This window comes from Amblyomma mixtum, chromosome 5 (genome assembly GCF_055824585.1).
Source record: "Amblyomma mixtum isolate Tamu chromosome 5, ASM5582458v1, whole genome shotgun sequence".
NCBI lineage: Eukaryota > Metazoa > Arthropoda > Arachnida > Ixodida > Ixodidae > Amblyomma > Amblyomma mixtum.
The window spans coordinates 21,982,972-22,002,109 of NC_143016.1; the positions used below are offsets into that span (position 1 = coordinate 21,982,972).

General features: G+C 43.3%; 2 protein-coding genes across 2 annotated transcripts; one reads left to right on the top strand and one right to left on the bottom strand.

Annotated features, from left to right (window-relative positions):
* The first annotated feature begins 1,152 nt into the window (after positions 1-1,152).
* RIOK2 (RIO kinase 2) lies at positions 1,153-18,980 on the top strand. Its single transcript, XM_089543609.1, has 10 exons — positions 1,153-1,375; positions 1,615-1,756; positions 1,871-1,984; positions 3,604-3,658; positions 4,875-4,995; positions 5,133-5,221; positions 6,598-6,789; positions 14,020-14,112; positions 15,561-15,633; positions 18,237-18,980. The coding sequence occupies exons 1-10, from the start codon at positions 1,310-1,312 to the stop codon at positions 18,885-18,887; spliced, it is 1,596 nt and encodes a 531-aa protein (XP_089399735.1). The 5' UTR covers positions 1,153-1,309; the 3' UTR covers positions 18,888-18,980.
* On the bottom strand, positions 11,709-13,351 carry LOC149341516 (uncharacterized). Its single transcript, XM_089542761.1, has 2 exons — positions 13,345-13,351; positions 11,709-12,931 (listed from the first exon to the last, which is right to left on the bottom strand). Exons 1-2 carry the CDS (start codon positions 13,349-13,351, stop codon positions 12,231-12,233), a joined length of 708 nt encoding a protein of 235 aa, XP_089398887.1. The 3' UTR covers positions 11,709-12,230.
* Positions 18,981-19,138: the final 158 nt, after the last annotated feature.

Below are 19,138 nucleotides of genomic sequence, written 5' to 3' on the forward strand. Positions count from 1 at the left end.
ATAAAATCTGATGGCCTGAAGCGTTTTCAGGACACTGTTGCACGTACTTTCTAGGTTAGAAATGCGTCCCTCCTTCATAATAAAGTAGTTATATTATTCGCTTCTTTTTTTTTTAGATTTTCGTCGCCGCAGATATCGAAGGTATAGGAATGCTCAAGAAATAAAGCATTCGCACCTCAGTTTTTATACGTAGGGTGTATTGCTTCACAAAGACTCCTTAACGCGCATAACATATGCGTATGGTCCAGAGATGTTTGCTCGCCCTTCTAAAACTAATTGAACACGGGAAAAACTTAACTGAACACGTAGCAAACTATAGCAGTAATCGGCATATGGTTCTTCGAGTGAACTTATTTCGCCACGGCACGAGCGATTGGCCCGCTCAAAAAAATTACCTTCTCTATTACGTTGTTCAAGTATGCGTCTATATATATATTCACGCCCGACCGGAGAGTAGATAAATGCACGAAATCGGCTGCTAATTTTGATCAGGGACAACAAATGCTGTGGTCGTTATCTTAATTTAAACGCAAATCACCTCGAGAGATTTGTCAAAAATCAGCGCAGAAAGCGAAAGCTGCGCACTGACCCGCGTGCTGACACATGATACCTCGCATGGCGTTTTGTGTTACTAAAGCGTTGGGACGGAGTAAAAAAAATAGAAAAGCGTAAAGCTGGAACGCACCTAGTTCTGGCACACATCGTAGTGTCTTTTCACGGTGGAGAGGGTAGCGCAACACTGCATCGGCATTTTACTTTTCAAACGAAGCGCAGCCGTTTTAACACAACGCTGGGCAGCGGTTTCGTTTTCTGTACCGTACCAACATGGAGGACTTAGTTCTCGGAGCGCCGAGAGATGGCGCTGCGCATTTCGCATATCGTCTATTACCCCTCAGCCGCCATGTTTTCCTTTTTTTTTTTTGCCTCAAGCTCGCGCGTCGTTTCAGTTCTTATTTTCCAACATGCTACTAAACTACTCTAAATAATATTCGCATAATTGTTAAATAGTAAAAAGTTTTTGTCGAAGTAATTGAATTGTATTATAAGATCTATTGTTTTAGAAAATCTATTAGCAGCTATTATCCAATCCAAGCTAAAATCCAATCCTCTAACGCTCGCTCGTGTAAGCTGCAAAGCAACGTTGCTGCAAAGGCTGCAAAGCATGGCTGGCAAGGTGTAAAGGCAAGGTGAAGGCGAGTTGCGAGTCGCTGGCCCCAAATTTTTATGTGTATCCGTCTGGGTGCGTGAACCTTGAAGTGGATTAAACACAGGGCTGCATTTCAGTTCAAGACAAGTCAGCAGACTAACAATGGGAAAACTCAACCTTACCATGCTGCGTTACATGTCGTCCGAGGACTTCAGAGTCTTGACGGCGGTAAGAAAGTTCGTTTTTTGGCTCCAAATGTTTGCTGCACCTGTTTGTTATTCTAAAGAAGCGTGGATGTAAAGCTGTATTATTACCCGGTGGTGAGCTTGGCGCAGTGGCTCTGTTTAAAAACATGAATCAGGCAGTAAACAGACCGATGAGCATACCGTGCGCGTGAAAGATGCCTTCCAATACATCCTTTCACGTGGTTCCGATCACCTTTAGCAATGTTTTCTCTTTATTTGCAGGTTGAAATGGGAATGAAAAATCATGAACTTGTTCCTGGAGCACTTGTGGCTACCATTGCGAACCTCAAACACGGAGGATGTCATAAGCACCTTCGGGAACTGTGCAAACAGAAACTTCTATCCTACGAACGTGGCAAGAGGTGTAAGTAAAGCATGCATTTTCGTTCTGGTGTTTTATGTGGAACTTCCCGTTGTTTATTTTCATTTTTTTGTCTCAGTGCATTAGTGAACGAATAACTTTTGTGTTCCTGGACAGATGATGGTTACCGCCTGACCAACGCTGGGTATGATTACCTCGCACTAAAGACTTTGTGTTCACAAGGCCTTGTACATTCCGTTGGCAACCAGATTGGCGTTGGCAAAGAATCTGGTGGGTGCCGTTTTCTATTTCCCGTTAGACTGTGAAGCAAAACTACATTTTAATCGCACCACAGACCTCGATGCGTAGCAAGCATTAATATATGTTACTGAAAGCTTTTGTGTATTGAATACTAGCTGTATGTCATGTGTTCCACTTATAAACTTATAATACACGGGCATTCAGTGGCGAGACAGTGGCGATCGGAATTTTCGATGGCCATCGAGATGCATTGCTGCTTAACGGCTAATTTCAATGGTCATTGAGTAGTGAGTATGTGATCAGACACATGGCGCTAGTGGTAGCAACACTGAGTAAACATACAAAGTGAAGAAGAATAAAACGAGACGAATATTGGAGTAAGTGCTATTTTTGCTTGGAAGTTTGTTTGGGAAAAGCTATTCAAATAAGTCTGGCACAATCCTGATACAGTGATGGCGAGGCTGCAGTGATCAGCGATGTAACCAGGATGTAACTTTCATTTCAGAAGCATTCATTTTTCGCCACGAAGTTGCTGCAGATCTATGACTGTCTTTGTCGCGTTCATAGCTATTGTCATTTTGTACTTGTGGGGGACTTCTTGGCCTTGGTTCTTGCTAAGTGCACTGGAGTTTAAAATGAGCAAAATGCAGATGCATGCCACACAACCTAAGCAGGGTTGGTTTGTTCACGCCTGACCATCTGCATCTTACCATAGCGGAGCTGCCGTTTTGGCTTCCGAATAAAGATTACGTTATGAAGTGGTTAATGGCATAATCTAAAGTTCTGCAAATGAAAAAATGATATTTTTCAATATTTCGAGTTTTGATGATGGCAAATAAATATATTGTTATTATTATGTCTTGTCTTTTCAACATATGGTGAGTGTGAGGCTGTTCGCAATGGCCTTTGAGATTCCTGTGGCCATACGCGAACCCCCATGGAGTTCAGTGGTCATTGAAAACCGCAGTGCAGCACTGGCCAATCCCCATTGAGTTCGATGTACAGTCTTTGTCAAAAGTAACCAGGCTGCATGGTTTGCTTCTAGCTTGTATAGTGGAGCCCTTGTGGCTTTCCTAAAGATTGCAAGGTGTTGGAAGGTAAGAAGACCCCCAGTCCTTACCTTTAACGACCATTTCAGCTTCAGGGAAGCTGTAAGGGCTCCACTGTACGAGCTAGAAGCAAACCATGCAGCCTGGTTACTTTTGACAAAGACTGTACATTGACTCAGTGGGCATTGAAACTGCCTGTTTGAAGGTGGTATAATAAGCGAATCCCATTGTTTTCATTTTTATTTCGATGACCGCAGTTTGGTTGGTCTGTTAATTTTTTAATACTAGTAATGAGTACAGATGTAGTGTTCAGGTAGTGCGTAATTGTTTGCTCATGAAAGCTGTATGATGTGTTTCAGTGATAATTTTTGCACCTGTTTTGGTTTAGGCATATGGAAAACTGTGTGATTAGAAATAAGAAATAATGGTGCAAACCAAGGAATTTTTCTGTACCGGTTTTGGTTTTTATCTCTCTCACTCTCGGGTAAAAACAAACCTCTTAAACAAGCATTGTCCAAGGAATTTTGCGACCAAGTATGTAGTGCGTACGTGTTCTAGAAACACAGGCCCCAAGCCATAACTCCAGCAAACTACTTTCAGATATCTATCTGGCCTCAGATGAAGAAGGAAGAGACCTGGTGCTCAAGATCAGCCGGCAAGTCATTTTAGCAATAAATATTTCTGAAGGGAGCCTTGAATGGAGGAAAACAATAACTCCAATCTAGATGGCCCGGGTTGTCTGTGGCTGTTAAAAGTGGCAACAAAGATTGTAGAAATGTCTTTGTTCTTCTTGCAAATTATCCTTTTGCTCAGCACCTTTTTCACATGCTGCCACAACCAAATGTTTAGCTTATGGTACTTGCTATAAGTGACTCAAAATAATCTGTCTGTTGACGGTGGACCCCTAATGTCCACCACATTTACACATAACCCCTTTGCAGCACGGTGTCTGGAATTGTGCACACGACTTTTCAAACTATTTTTTAAGCGTCTAGAGCTATTTTCACGAAGACAGTGACAATGGCTACATTTTAAATCCCTGCTGGACAGAGTGGTAGGGCCATTTCGTGCCCCGTAAAGAGTATCACTTTCCAGCACAACACACAAAGGTGGACGTCACAAAGTTCTGTGATATGCCTCGGCAGTGCTGTCTGGTGCTGTAACTTTTTCTTTTCTCATGGGGTGGGCTGTTGTACAAAGGACACTGTTGCTGAATTTTTGTTGCAGAAACAGCTTCAGATGATAAATAAAATAATTGGGCATAATCATGTTTTTTTTTTTTTTAAGAATAGGGCTGCGTAGAAGAGTGTGGCTTGTGTAAATTGGTAAATTTTTTGAACCATTTATATTATTTTTGTGAAGCAAGGTGTTCAAATATACATGCAGATTTTTTCAAATTTTTTCTGGTCGTAGAACTTAATACGAACCTAGGCATAATCCACACCACGGTGCACAAGGGTCAGAGGAAAGACTGGAGTTGTTTTTTAACAAAGTTAACATGCAATAATTCCTACAGAATTGTTTGATGCATGTAATTTGCAGATCTGAACTAGGTAAATTCACAGTTAAAAACATTTCACAAAATATAGCATGAACTCATCGTGAATCTTGTGCAATTCGCAGCCCTGTGTGAACTCATACTTAAATACTTTGAACTAGGCTATGTGTGAAATCATAGTGAATTGTGCATTTGAGGCAGGTTACTGAAAGAGCATTAGTTTTGTATGCCTGGCTGGTTCATTTTCATCCATGTGCTTTGGTGGAATCCCTCAGATTTATTTTATTAGCTTGTCTTAGGATTCCTTTGCAAGCGTTATTATTTCAGTTTATCTTTGTCTCCATTCTGTCTTTTAACCCTACAACATGTGCAGGTTGGGACGGGTGTGCTTCCGGAAACTGAAAGAAAAAAGAGATTACCACAAGCACCGGAACAAAGCGTCTTGGCTCTACCTGTCACGATTGGCGGCTGTGAAGGAGTTTGCCTTCATGAAGGTGCGGGCATATTTTGCTGCCATCTGGACACTTTTTGTCGTCTTTCTTTCGTCGAAATTAAATTATTCTTACTTAACTGTGGATTCCTTTTGTGTTTATGTCAAAAGGCCGCTAGTTTCATTCTTGTAAATTTTCAGGCCCTGCATGACAGAGGGTTTCCCGTACCTGTGCCAGTCGGATTCAATCGCCACTGCATCCTCATGGAACTCATCAATGGACACCCGTTGTAAGTACTTTTCCTGAGAAGGTTAAGTAAAAAGCATCAGCCATTTTTCTAAAATTTTATCAGCAGCCTGCACTGCTTCACTGCTAACTCTTTCTGTACTAAGAAAACAGGCTAAGCGGACGGGTGCCGACTGCCTGGCTACCAGCTTTTGTCGCCGCTATATCTTCTGTGGCACTGTTGGCAAATGCGAGATAAAGCGTGAACCACTGCGCTAACTCTTGCTGCACCGCCACTAAGTGAGGCAAAGCCTGCTGCCTGCCATCCGAGCGGGCTCAGTTTGGTGCTCGGCAGTTCATTATGTCCGTTTTATGGCAAACTGTGTGCGATGTATAAAGTAAAAAATGCATATGCTTGTTAAAAATATTTAGGAACAGTTCAATATAGCCAGTAATACGTAATGTCTGTGTTCGTTATAATGAGATTTTACTAAAAATTGCTTGAAAATGCTCTGCAATGCTTTGCTTTTATAAGGAACTATTCTGGAAGACATTTCGACAATTTAGGACTGGTCACGAGACATCCACAGCTTCCATGAACAGCTTTTGGCTATTACGGAGCATCAGTCTGACGTCAGTGCTCTGATTTCTGCTGGGCCAGAAGTCTATTCTTTTTTGGGAAGATGGAATTAAAGCTTGCCCACATGATGTCGAGACACTACAGGAACCAGAAACATCATTCATGACATCCATGTAATGTGTAAACTGGCTCCAGGAACTAGAAAACAGACAAGAATTGGAAAATGAAACCTACGGACAGACAGGTGTCCGCATTTCATGCCAAAGTTGCGAAGTTTCTTCTTCAGAACCAAAATCCGATGATGCAATATTGTCGTCAAAGTTGCTGCTGCTTGATGCATCGAAAAAATTGCTGCACATGCAGCAGAATTGTGCGAAGTGAGATTTTTGCGAGCGCACAGTTTCTGTGGCTGACGCTGTCCTAAGAGCTCACTATACAGGAACTTCAACTTCAAGGTGTTTTACAAACTGCCGTCTTGAGGCAAAAAATACGACCTGCGCCAGAAATGAAATTTGAGCATGTAAACAACCCACTAGTTAGCGCAACAAGTCCTTGATGGCCCCGGTAGCACTGAAATCATGCTTCGAATCTTGTTGAACGCTGAGTATTTATACATAGTGGTTTGGTAACGAAAGAGTTAAAATGGGCACTTTCATGGGCCACTTTTGCTTCTAGAAACATTGATCATAAACCCTACTCATATGCTAAAGACCATCTGCTACCAGTTTAAAGTACAGTTATTGTTTTTCAGTGAAGTGCCTCATGAACAATTGCCTGCTTTCTGACTGTTGATGAAAAAGTGTTTAGTTGCAACTAGCAGCAATGTGTTTTGCGCTGAAAGTCTACCATCACTCTTACAGATGCCAGGTCCATGACTTGGATGACCCCGCACAGTTGTACGACCAGCTCATGGACCTGCTTGTGAGGCTGGGCAACTGTGGTCTCATACATGGAGACTTCAATGAATTCAACTTGATGCTCAGCAGTGAAGACAAACCAACACTGATCGATTTTCCTCAAATGATGTCCACATCTCATCCCAATGCACAGTGGTTTGTTAAGCTTCACATCGCATTTTTTTGTTTTCTGAATGCAGATAGTTTTCATTTTCTTTGTAGTACTGTAGTGCACTAAAATATCGGAAAGTGTACTGCTCATGGCACGGGGCAGCAGGAACGAGGTGATCGCAGACGCGATGAGCATAATATGTGTGCTGGCAGTAAGAGGAGGGCTCCCGCAACGCTCGTGGCGCAAAGAGAGCATACACGATGTGTACATTGTTTTCTGCACTGATTTCTGCAAATTGCATGTTTGATGCATGTAATTTGCAGATCTGAACTGGGTAAATTCACGTTTAAAAACATTACACAAAGTATAGTGTGAACTCTTTTAACTTTTACTGTCATGTTGGGGTGTGATGTGGACTGAAGTGAACGGCGGAGAACTATGGGACAAGAAAGATGGGATGTTTTTTGTAGCATAGTTGCAATTGTAGCTGTCACTTGTGCAAGGAAACGTGATTCCTGTTGAGCGCTGTGCTGGAATTGAACCAGTTGACGTGAAGCGTGGTCGTGATGTGTCAAAAAAGGGAATTGATAGATTCATGTGCTAGCACAAGACATTTCATTGGCAACAAAGCTCATTCCACATCACCCCAGTTCTTAGTGACGACAAATACTTGGGCAGCATTTTACAAGCCCGGTCAGTTCATTACTCGGGCCTATACTAACACTTTCGATTGAGATGAATGAAAGAGTGGTGATGTTGAACCTGCTCTGCTTTGAATATTCTTCTAAGCTGATCCAAAAAAATCACGGCAAGTACAACACTTGGCACAGCACGATCCATCTAGCCTCATGTATGTTCCCTGACATGTGGCTGCATCTGCGCTGGCTCCTTTAATTTAACTGGTATCAGCATGATGGTATCAGGTGGGGAGCAATGTCCTGAAGCATCACATATGGACAACCAACACCATTCCCATTTCATGTTGGTTGATCAATTTGCTCTCGCCTTACCATATGCTAGCCATCCTGGTTAGCTAAGCTGGTAGAATGACTGCCTGTATATCCTGGCATAGCTGAGCTAAGCCACTGCCAATTTTTGTTTCTTCAACTATGGAGTTTCTGTGGAAGCTGTAAAGCTTTCCTTTGTAGCCCTATGACTACAATTGGGTGGATGCTACTGAGTAATTACTCCCTTATTACTAATCTACTCTACCTTGGAAGTGTTCCCTAAAACATCGGACCATCTGGAAGGCAAGACGGTGTAAATAATTTTTTTGCCATTCGTGTTCATTTAATTGGGTTTGCACGTAGTATTCTCTTTGCTCATGCATGGTTTCATGCGTTTGGTAATCTTTTTTTATATTTCATCTTTATGTGTGCATTCAATTTGTGTTTTTGGTTAAGTCACTTCGCAGCTCTGTGAGCATGAAAAGCAGTCTAAATGCGTGGCAAATGTGAAATGTGAAACTAAATTGATGCGATGACGGGAATTATGCCTATGTTCCTCGTTTGCTATTGATGTCTGACTTGGGTCTTTCCTTTAAGGGATGGACCCCACCATGCATTTTTTAGCATCCTCGAGGGCATCTAGGATGAAATTTGATTGCATCCAAATGCTCTAGAAGGGAGAGTATTTCCGCAACTCAAGCATTTCCTTGAAAGCGTGTAGTCAATGGAAAAAAAATGCATGCCAGCATCAGAGTGACGTAAACTGCTACAATTATTGAGGTCTCTTGTTGTGAAAGAGTTGGAATGTCACACTCTGCCTTGCAAGTTTGGAGGTCAATTAGCTGCACAGCTATCTCACTTCTTTGTGTAAATTCTCATTTTGTTTCGACCTAAAGCATTATTGGAGGAATATAGAGAAATTGGGGCAAAAAGTAGTTGGAACCTTTCAATTATCATTAACGTTACGCAGCGTCCAGCCGAAGAATGAAACACAATGAACGATTGCAAAGAGAGGATTTAATGGCCGTGCCACTGTCAGCTTAGTCTTCTTCATTGCACTACATGGGGCCACCAAGCGATCGTCCCGATTGTGAATGAAAGACACTGATGAAGATGTGCGCAAAATGGTGATGTGCTTGAGAGGACGGTACAACAGAGTTGGCAAGGTGGCGTTGTGCTGGCTGTCAGGATGAGAGAGATGAGCAAATGAGTCCCAATCCACGTAGCATCCGAGCCGCAGGTCACCAGGAGCCGACGGTCGAGGCCCCTTGACGCGCCGAACGGCAGGAGCAGGGGAACAGTGTCTTCACATGTGAGCGTTGTCTCGGGTTGGTGGGGTCAGTAGGTTGGGGCCTTGCATCGGGTACAATTCATCGTGATCGGGGAGGGTGACGGGGCGAGGGAGCGACGAGCGAGATTGGTTCGGGTCTGGGTTGCTGGGGCACTGCCGGGCGACGCAGACCAGGAACCACGTCCGAAGCATGATGATCAGGAGGATGACAGCTGGGCAATAACCCGCAGGCTCCATGAAATGTTACGTGACGGCCAGCCGAAAAATTAGACCCAAGGAGCAATGGCAGAGAGATGATTTAATGGACACGCCACTACCAGCTTCGTCTTATTTCATTTCATTTCATTTTAATACCTTAAAGACCCACTGGGGGTATTACATAAGGGGTGGGTACATACAGTCACATGAACAAGTGTTATGTTGAAAAATGGTTGGTAACAGCTTCGGCGAATGTGGATGGGCATGAGATGGTAGCGATGTCATTGGAGAGGTCGTTCCAGTCTACAGAAACACGGTGAAAAAAAGAAGCGGCACAGGTAACAGTACGGGCACGGGGGCGAAACACTTGGAAAGGATGACGAATGTGGTGGGATATGCCGGCTGGCGGGGCAATGTAGGGAGCGCAGCGCAGCGAACTATGGAAAAATTTATGGTATAGGCAGAGGCTAGAAATACGACGACGAAGTGAAAGGGGCGCTAAACTGGATTCCGCTTTTAAAGATGTTACACTGATATCGTACGAATAGGAGGAATGAATGAATCTGGCTGCTCTGTTTTGAAGTGACTCGAGTGCATTGATAAGGTAAACTTGATGAGGGTTCCAAACTGGCGATGCGTAATCTAACTTTGACCTGACAAGAGATTTATATGCTAGTAATTTTACCTGTTGTGGGGCGTGGCGAAGATGACGTCGTAAGAATCCGAGAGTTTTATTAGCCGAGGAAATGACGTTAGTAACGTGTGTAGCCCATGATAAGTTGTTACACAGCGTGACGCCTAGGTATTTGTATGATTAAACGGACTGCAGGTGAACGTTAGCGACTACATATGGGAAATCAAGCGGGTTACGGCGGCGGTGGAAGGACAAACGTTTACATTTATGAGGGTTCAGTTCCATTAGCCAACGGTCGCACCATTCCTGTATGCGGTTTAGGTCATCTTGAAGGTATGTTGGGTCGGAGGCGTTAGTAACTGTGCGATAAACAACGCAGTCGTCAGCAAACATGCGAATATTAGAGCACACATTGGTCGGTAAGTCATTAATATAAATTAGGAATAGAAGCGGGCCTAGTACAGAACCTTGAGGGACTCCTGATGTTACTGGTAGCGGATTGGAATTTTGATTGTTAACAACGACAAACTGTGAGCGATTAGTCAGGAATTCTTCTATCCATTTTACTATGTCGGGGGGCAAGTTCAAACGGGAAAGTTTTAGGATTAAGCGTTTATGAGGTACCTTGTCGAATGCTTTTGCAAAATCCAGGAAAATGGCGTCGGTCTGTAGGTTAGAATCGAGATTAGCATGTAAATCATGAATGAATAGGGCTAGCTGCGTTTCACAAGAAAAACCTTTCCGAAAGCCGTGTTGAGACGAATGGAAAAAATTGTTCGAGTCGAGGAAGTTTATGATATGAGTATAGATGACGTGTTCCATTAGTTTGCAGGGTACGCTAGTTAGGGAAATGGGTCGGTAATTTAACGGCGAATCTTTGTTACCTGATTTGTAGACTGGAACGACCTTTCCAGTTTTCCAATCGTCCGGTAGTTGTCCTGTTGAGAGTGACTGGGTAAAAAGTAAGCATAAGAACTCGGCACAAATATCACTAGTGTTCTTTAGAAGTTTCGAGTTAATATTGTCTACACCAGATGAAGATGAGATTTTCATGTTTCTAATTAAGGACGCAATACCCAGTGAGGAAAATGCGACTACCGGCATAGCATGCTCAAAGAGTAAATTAGATGTATGAAGTTGCGTTTCGGTTTCATTAGTAAAGACGGATGAGAACGCTGCGTTGAATAAAGTAGCGCACTCAGAGTCGGTCATAGCCGCGCCTGATTCGTCTTTGAGGGTAATCGCGTGTTCATGATGAGGGTTAACGGCTTGCCAGAACTTCCTGGGGTTATCGCTGAGCATGTTAGGAAGGTCTTGATTAAAAAAGTTGTGCTTGGCGTCATGGATAGCAGTTTGATACGATTTTTCCGCAGCGCGGTACTTCGCCCATGCGCTTTGCGTTCCACAGGCTCTTGCTGAGCGGAACAGGCGCTTCTTTTTATTTTCCAACCTTTTAAGACTTTTAGTAAACCATGGTTTGTGTGGATTAGCGTGGAAAGTTATTTGGGGAATGAATTCATTGACTAGGGCATGAAGTTTATTCTTAAATGCTAGCCAGTTCTCATGAATACTTCGTGAATGAAAACTTGAGGAAAAACTTACGAAAAACGCTGTCAGTTCGGCATTCATTATATCATAATTACCTTTGTTGTAAAGGCGGATTGTTTTATTGTATTTTGGGCGCCTAATTGCTTTAAGGTCGATGTTGACATGCATAGTTTTGTGATCACTAATCTCAGGGAGGTACGTAATGGGCTGAACGCTATCTGGGCAATTAGTCAGTAATAGGTCTAAAATGTTCGCACAGTTTTGTGTTACGCGCGTAGGTTTGGATATTACTTGAGTAAGGTTAAAATTGTAGCAGAAATCTAGAAATTCCCTCGCTTCGCCATTATTAGTTGTCGGTGCGGGCTGGTGCTGCCAATCAATATTAGGAAAATTAAAGTCGCCAAAGAGGAAGATGTGTGCGTTAGGGTGCTTCGTGATAAGTTTACTTACGGAATTATTAAGCTGACAGGAAAAATCACGAGAGTTATGTGGAGCCCTATAACAGACACCGAGTAAAATCGTGTGTGGTACAGCGTGGCAGTGGAGCCATAAGATTTCCAGGTCGGACGAGTCGTCAATTATCGACATTGATAACTGCTGGCTCACCGCTATCAGTACTCCCCCTCCTCGTGAGTCCTGGCGGTCTTTCCGAAAGACTTGGAAGTCTGGCAAGTCAGTTAGTACTTCGCTGTCTGTGATGGCACCGTTCAACCAGGTTTCGGTTAGTATCAGTAGATTGCTGCTAGATGACAAGACAATATTGGAAATAAGTTCGCGCTTGGAAAGGAAACTACGTATGTTGGTGAACACAGCGGACAGGGGAACATTTTTGGGGCGGGTTTTTAGTTGTTTGCGAAGAGATGATTGCTAATCTGATTGTGGTGTAGCGATTGTTATTTCTTTCACAGTTTGCGAGATCTCATCAAAAACGTAGCGCCTGGGACCGATATGCAAGGTTTTGTAGCGTAGGGCAAATTTGTCGGAATTAGCTTTAGCAAAGGTGACTAGCTGCTTGCGGACGCTACGAACTCTGTGGGAGAAGTCTTCGCCGACACTGAATTTCGTTCCTTTAAATTTGCGGCCGTTAGAGAGTATCGTGTCTTTGATTTTGTATGAAATAAATTTGACTATTATTGGTCGAGAGCGGTTGGGTTCATGGCGGCCGAGTCGGTGGGCACGTTCTACTTCCTCAGGATGAATGGTTAAGCTCAAGTGTTGAGCGCAGTGACAAATGACCTCTCCCTCAGAGTCCGCAAACGTTTCGGAGGGGTTAGAATCGGGAATTCCATAAAATATGAGGTTGTTACGGCGGGATCTATTTTCACTATCGTCAATGCGGGCCTCGAGGGTTTCAATCTGACGAGATAGCCGAGTATTTTCAGATTGTATAATTTCTAACTCGGATTTTATGGCTGTCATGGCTTCCAAACGTGTCTCAAGATCGGACATGCGCTTACTTAAACCAGCTATAGCACCGTCAGTGGATATAAGCTGGTTTTTAAGGCCTTGCACTTCGGAGATTAGTTGAGTTTGACCGGCGGATAACTTTTTTAGTTCTGCGAATAATTCTGCGAATAATATTCGTCACAATATGTTTCAGAAAGGCTGCACAGAGTTTGACTTGTCATTTCTCTTCAGTGGTATTTTCTTTGTAGGGTTGTTAGTGTAATGAACTCTTTTTTTTTATGCTATCATGGCTGCAAACTAAAGGCCGGATTGCAAGCTGTGCTTTTGCAAGGGCAGAGTTTAATGTAAAATTCCGAATGAAAAGGTCTTCTGGTTATATATATTGTTACGCCGCGTAGCAGCTTACTGAGGACTTGGAGGAAGAAGAGGGAGGCGTGCGCAGACTGATCTGGGCTCTGAGCTGTTTGCGGCTAGCTGTGTTCCGTCGAGCCCTCACCTGTATAAAACCCATTTCGTCCGCTATAATATAGAGTAAATTTGGATTTAGTAAAGTGAAACTGCAGTCTCATTTCACCTTCCATAGACGACTGTACTTTTCATATGTAGTAAAGGCCATGGCAACGTATTTCCTGTGAAATGAGGACCTCATAGCACGCTTGCAGTCTGGGACATCTCAGAGTCTCAGACTCTAAACAGTAATCACAAGACCAACAGTTGGAGAAAAATATATATAAAAAACTTCAAAACGGCGCTTATCTTATTTATTTATTTTTAGTTGGCTTCACTGCCAGTCTTGTAATCTGTGAGAAGAAGCCAAAGGCCTTGGCTTCATGAGGCGAAGCACACGGTGTGCACGGAAAGAAAAGCAGGCTATGAATGTGGAAAGAAGGCAGCGCAATATGCTAGAGGGCCGTGTACTATGGGACGTCGGTGCACCATAACGAACCCCAAGTAATCGAAACTATCCTAGGGTCTGCAATACAGCATCCCACATAGCCTGACTCACTTTGGGACGCTGAACCCCGTAAAACCACAAAAACAATTTTGAATCATAATAAGGTGCACTTCTGGGAATTCATACTTGTGAAAATTCAAATAAATATCTCTGGTCCTTTAAGTTTGAATTAGTATCGGAGTGATTTTTTGCATTGGTCTATTGCACTATGTGTCAGTATGGCCTACAGCACCTGAAAGCAGGCTTTTAATTTGTTCAGCCTATCTGCCAATATTCTTTGTTCTGCTGTTTCAGGTACTTTGATCGGGATGTCAACTGCGTAAGAGAGTTCTTCAAGAAACGCTTTGGATATGAAAGTGAACTCTATCCCAAATTCACTGATATTGAGTAAGTCCCCTGACAGATTTCGCAGTTCTTTTTATTTTTGCAGTTACCCAAGATCTGTCTGTTTTGTTGAAATGTCTGCGAGGTACTGGTGTTTGGCTACAAATATGCATACTTGGGCTCTCATAAATTACTTGCTATGCTGCAGAAAAGCATGTTTAATCACCTTGTCACCTTTCAACTCTTTCTTTACTGCATGTATTCAAATCGATAAATTTGATCAATGGCACGAAAGAGCGTGTAAAACATAATTGGCACCGTTTTTTGTTTTTTTTCATCATGTAGCACCATCTGGTATGTTGCAAACGAACTGTATTTCACTTTTGTATTTGGTTGTTGTCGTTTGCTGTATGAGGGAGTGTTTTTAAGCTTCTTGTAAATCCTGTCAGCACAGAGTGATCACGGCAAGTGTGGCATACATGGTGGCGTCCTCATCTCACGCTGACCCTACTTAGCAGTGGTGCTGTTCTCACGATTCTGCAGCATTGTCACTTCACTTGCTAGATGCGAGCGGTAGCTTTGTGTGAAAAGATCCTATCCATTCGTCTGATTTTAGTTCAAGCAGAGATGACTGCTCCACCCAACCCAGACTGTTGACAGATGCCTTAACTTTCGTTTTTACCATTGCTGAGGAGATTCGCTGCTTTCCGAGCTTCTCTGGAGGCACCAGGCATGTTCTGAATAATTCCTTGCCTCAAGCAGTGTAGTGGATCGAGTTTCTCCAAGACATCTCAGAGTCGATCTTGGCATTGCATTGTGGAGTAGCCTAAAGTGCTTCATGCAGGCAGTGAAATTTTTTCTTTACTTATCAGAAAGTTTAGCATGAAGAGTTCTGTAACCTGAAGTACTCATTTCTGAGATAGTAACACATCAAACATATATTCTAGGTTTTTTATTCCATGTTCTGACTGAATATAGTATTCAATATTTTGTAAATATTCATGCGAGTCGCTTAGATTTTTCTGTTCAAAGATTTTTTTTTCTTCGTAAGTAGTGCATATCCTGGGTTTTTTTCTTTCCATAAAAGAAAGGTGTATTAGCTACGCTTTTATTTGCTGCAATGAAGCAAAGTTTTTTCATTTATGCCGGAATAAGCTTTTTGGTCGCACCATCCTGAAATTGGCTCTTTTCCCACTGTAAGGAAAGAGTTATTGGGAAGCAGAGCAAGACTTTATAACCTAAAGAAAGGTATGTTAGCACGGCCTGGTAAATTCTGGTATATTTCAGAACATCATCTCAAGCTCATATTTTGTATGTCATTACTAGGAAAGCAGAGGTCACATCTACAGATCTTTTCATGGCCCTTGGAGGCAGGTGACTTTTGGACTGTTGGGAGAATGTGTGCTTTGATTCTTGCAAGCAGGTGTTGGCAGGCACCTCCCGCAATCCAGTGCCAGATGGGGTGGTAGCCCAGGTCTCTTAACAAGAGTGGCTTTGAATGCAATTTCCAGGAGAGATGACACTCTTGATCTTGAAACAGCTGCCAGTGGCTTCTCAAAGGAGGTCAAGGAAGAACTTGATGAGGTATGGAATGTATTTCTCTCATTTTGCTTTCCCAGGCGAAAATCGTAACTGGTCAAAGTGGTTTAAGGAACAATTTCTCAGTTGATTCCAGTTGTTTCCAGTTGGCTCCCAGCTGAATTCCAGTCGCATCCATTTGGTATCCAACTGGGACCAGTTACGATTTTCGCCTGGGTGACATTGCAAGTTACAGTAATGGAGCTAAGAGGATCGTTTTTAAAGGGGTTTAGACATAGTTTTTTGGGTGTCTGTGATCTTGCTTTGAAATGTTCCTGCTGACATAATACCAATCATAGTTATGAATTTGGAAAGCCAGAATGCCACGTGGATAGTTAATTGCATGTCTTTTTTTTTTTTTTCTCATGCCTACTGCATGTGCTAGCAAGCAGCCTGTCATGTTCCGTGTCACTGTTTGTTAATAGTAGGACATAAGCCGTCATAATTTGTTTTCTTGGGTTGTACATCGTTTGTTGTTGATATCCATGTGGATAGAAATGTCAAAGGTGCTTGCCAGCCAACATTGAAGTCGTAATAAATTGTTCCAATCAATGGTTGTGGTTGAAATTTGCCAAGGCATTTTTATATATGTCAAGGTGATGGATTAGATTCTGTGTTAGTCCTTTTTATGGTTTGAATTACCGTATATTGCCAATTATAAGTCGACCCCTCAACTCGCGACCCCCTTTGGGCAAAAAAAAGTTAGACTCCGAATTTAGGTCGACGCTGCCGCGGTCGGTTATGTGTCCGGAGAAAGAGTCCAGGATGAGCATGCTGCGGGGATTCAGCAGTGCCCCCGATGCCTGCACCACACGAGATGAAACTATTCGAGGACCATTTCATCATTAAAAAATGCCTTCTCATTCACCCGCACGATGACTTTTGGCAGGAACTTTTCCTTCGTCGGAATCGTTTTTCTCTTGAACCGAAGGAATGGAGGTAACTTGTGCCCATCGGCCGTACAGCATGACATGACCGTGAAATGGTTGTGCGTGCCGCCAGAAGGCGGTGGCAGGTGTCGGCAGGCGGACCTGGCGCTCCCCTTTTGCGGACACGGTCCTATTGCTAGGCATGTCAAACCAGACTGGAGTCTGGTCACCGTTGCCTATTTGACCAAGCAGAAATGAATGTGTTGCCCTCAGGTCATTCACGTAGCGCAGAAAGGCGCTCCGTTTTTCTTCGCAGGCTTAGGGCAACCGTTGGCATACGGTTTGTCGCCTTAGGCTTAGGCTGTTCCTCTTCATGAAATTCGTCACCCACTTCTTAGACACTTTAACTCGGTACGCGGAATGTACAGTCTTTGTCAAAAGTAACCAGCCTGCATGGTTTGCTTCTAGCTTGCATAGTGGAGCCCATGTGGCTTTCCTAAAGATCAAAAAGTATTGGAAGGTAAGAAGACCCCCAGTCCTTACCTTTAACGACCATTTCAGCTTCGGGGAAGCTGTAAGGGCTCCATTGTACGAGCTAGAAGCAAACCATGCAGCCTGGTTACTTTTGACAAAGACTGTACATCTCCTCCATGACAGCGGGTGCCTTTGTTTCAGTGTCGTTGTAGCAAACACTCAGGCTCTTGCTTCTCTGGTCGTTAACCCAATCTCGAACCACCTCCTCAACGGCAGGGTATTGGCCGGACTTCGGCCCGTGAAAGGAACGGCGTGTAGCAGCGCACGCAAAAAGCTTGCTTCTTTATTTTCTCCAGCCTCTCACGCACTTTTCTGAGACGTTGAACTTCTGCCCCGCAGCGAAGTTGTTTTCCGACTCTGGGTAGAGGATCACTTGCCGCTTGAAAGCCGCGCTGTACTGTTGCCGAGCTTGCGGCGGCATCTTGCAAGGCGTCCGTCGGGCATTGACACAAAATACATACACCGCTGTTAGCTGTCACATAGGCGGTGCGACGTGCAGGAATGGTGGCAGGCACACAACAACGTTGCAGAACAACACGCGAAAATGCTTCTCGGCTCATGTGACTGGTCACGTGTGGTCTAGTTTTGTATTGGATGTAATTTGTAGCTTTCCCATTTGTATCAAACATTGCCAGCCCGCCCAACTTTGGCCGTATTTCCGTGGAACGCCCAGGGTTTGTCGATAGTAAGTTGCTATCATATTAAAACAAACCTTTGGTGCATATCTCAATTAAATTAGTTTTTTTTAAGCTGATCCACTTTCGCACCGTGTCTGACAACTATGATGGAATTACGATTGCACGGGGCGTGATGTTATCCGTGATTCGGTCGAAATTACTTTTGACCCCGCATATAAGCAGACTTTAAGACTCCGCATATAAGTCAACGCCCCAACTTTGGAAGAACATAAAAAAAAAAAAGTCGACTTATGCGTGGCAATATACGATAATTTGTTGTCTGTGCTCCATTTTAATGCTGGTGGCACCTTCCTTTGTTTCTTAAAGTTCGTGCCTTAGAATATCCTTTCAAGGCATTTTTACAGGCCAAGGTTAGAGCTTAAATTCTATTAGCTTACAGCAGTGTTATTACTTGTTTGTTTCAGTTATTTCATGACTTCCAGCTTCACATTACTGAGTGTGTTTGAGGTTTTGCTGTGATATATTAGCTGTTGTTGAGGGTGGAGTTTTTATAAAAACCTACTTATAGGCTGTTCAGCAGATGAAAGAAGACGTGGAAGATGATTCTGGTGATGATGAGAAGGAAGCCTCGAATGACACTGATGACTTGCATCTGTCCACCTCTTCTGAAAAAAATCTTGGCACAAGCACAAAAGGGCAGAAAAGCACCAGCTGCATGATGGAGCGCTTTATTGCTGACGCCCAGCTTCAGCCTGACAAGAGTGGGACCTCAGAAAGTCTGCCGTGCAACAATGACAAGCTTTCCATGGACCACCAAGGAACCACGTCTAGCAAAACAGCGGAAGGAATGGAAGAAAGCAGCCATGTGACAGAAGCACAGTTACCCAGTGCTGCCCTGTCATCGTTGTCATTGGAAGGTTCAAAAGAGAAACAGAAAGAGACAGATGATGAGGAAGATTTAGTTCCAGACCTGGTAAGCATGCAGTCTGAAATCGCACTTGATAAGAATGAGGATGTTAAGAGTGTAAGGACCTTTAGTGTCACAAGCTGCACTACAATAGCCCCTGAAGAAATCAAAGCACGCATAAAAAAGCAGCTGACTAAAAGGGAGCGTGCATTGAAAAAGAAGATTGTTGTGAAAGGTGAAGCCAGTGCAGTGACCAGACAGAGGCGAGAGAACAGGGAGACTGTGAAACAGGACTTGCACTTCTGGAGTTAAACCTTCTGAAGGAGCTCATATTTTAACAGACGTGGTGCTTTGCTCTCATCTCTTGTTTTCCTGCTTGGTGAAGATTAAACTGTGTTGCGACAAGGACCATTTCTTTGGCGATGATACACAGTCAAATTTGTCTGTACCAAACTTCAAGACTCACCCTACTTAACTGGGGCACACTTTGGTAATTTTCCAAGCACAGTGATGGAATTTTTCTGTCATTCTGTGTGTGCTTGGTAGTAGCAGGAACAAGGAAA

What these genes read in the sequence shown, in the direction of transcription:
- RIOK2 (XM_089543609.1), top strand. Translation starts at nt 1,310, where the DNA reads ATGGGAAAACTCAACCTTACCATGCTGCGTTACATGTCGTCCGAGGAC. An exon ending in ACTTCAGAGTCTTGACGGCG is followed by an intron (nt 1,376 to 1,614) that starts GTAAGAAAGTTC and finishes CTTTATTTGCAG; the next exon opens with GTTGAAATGGGAATGAAAAA. An exon ending in CTGGTGCTCAAGATCAGCCG is followed by an intron (nt 3,659 to 4,874) that starts GCAAGTCATTTT and finishes CAACATGTGCAG; the next exon opens with GTTGGGACGGGTGTGCTTCC.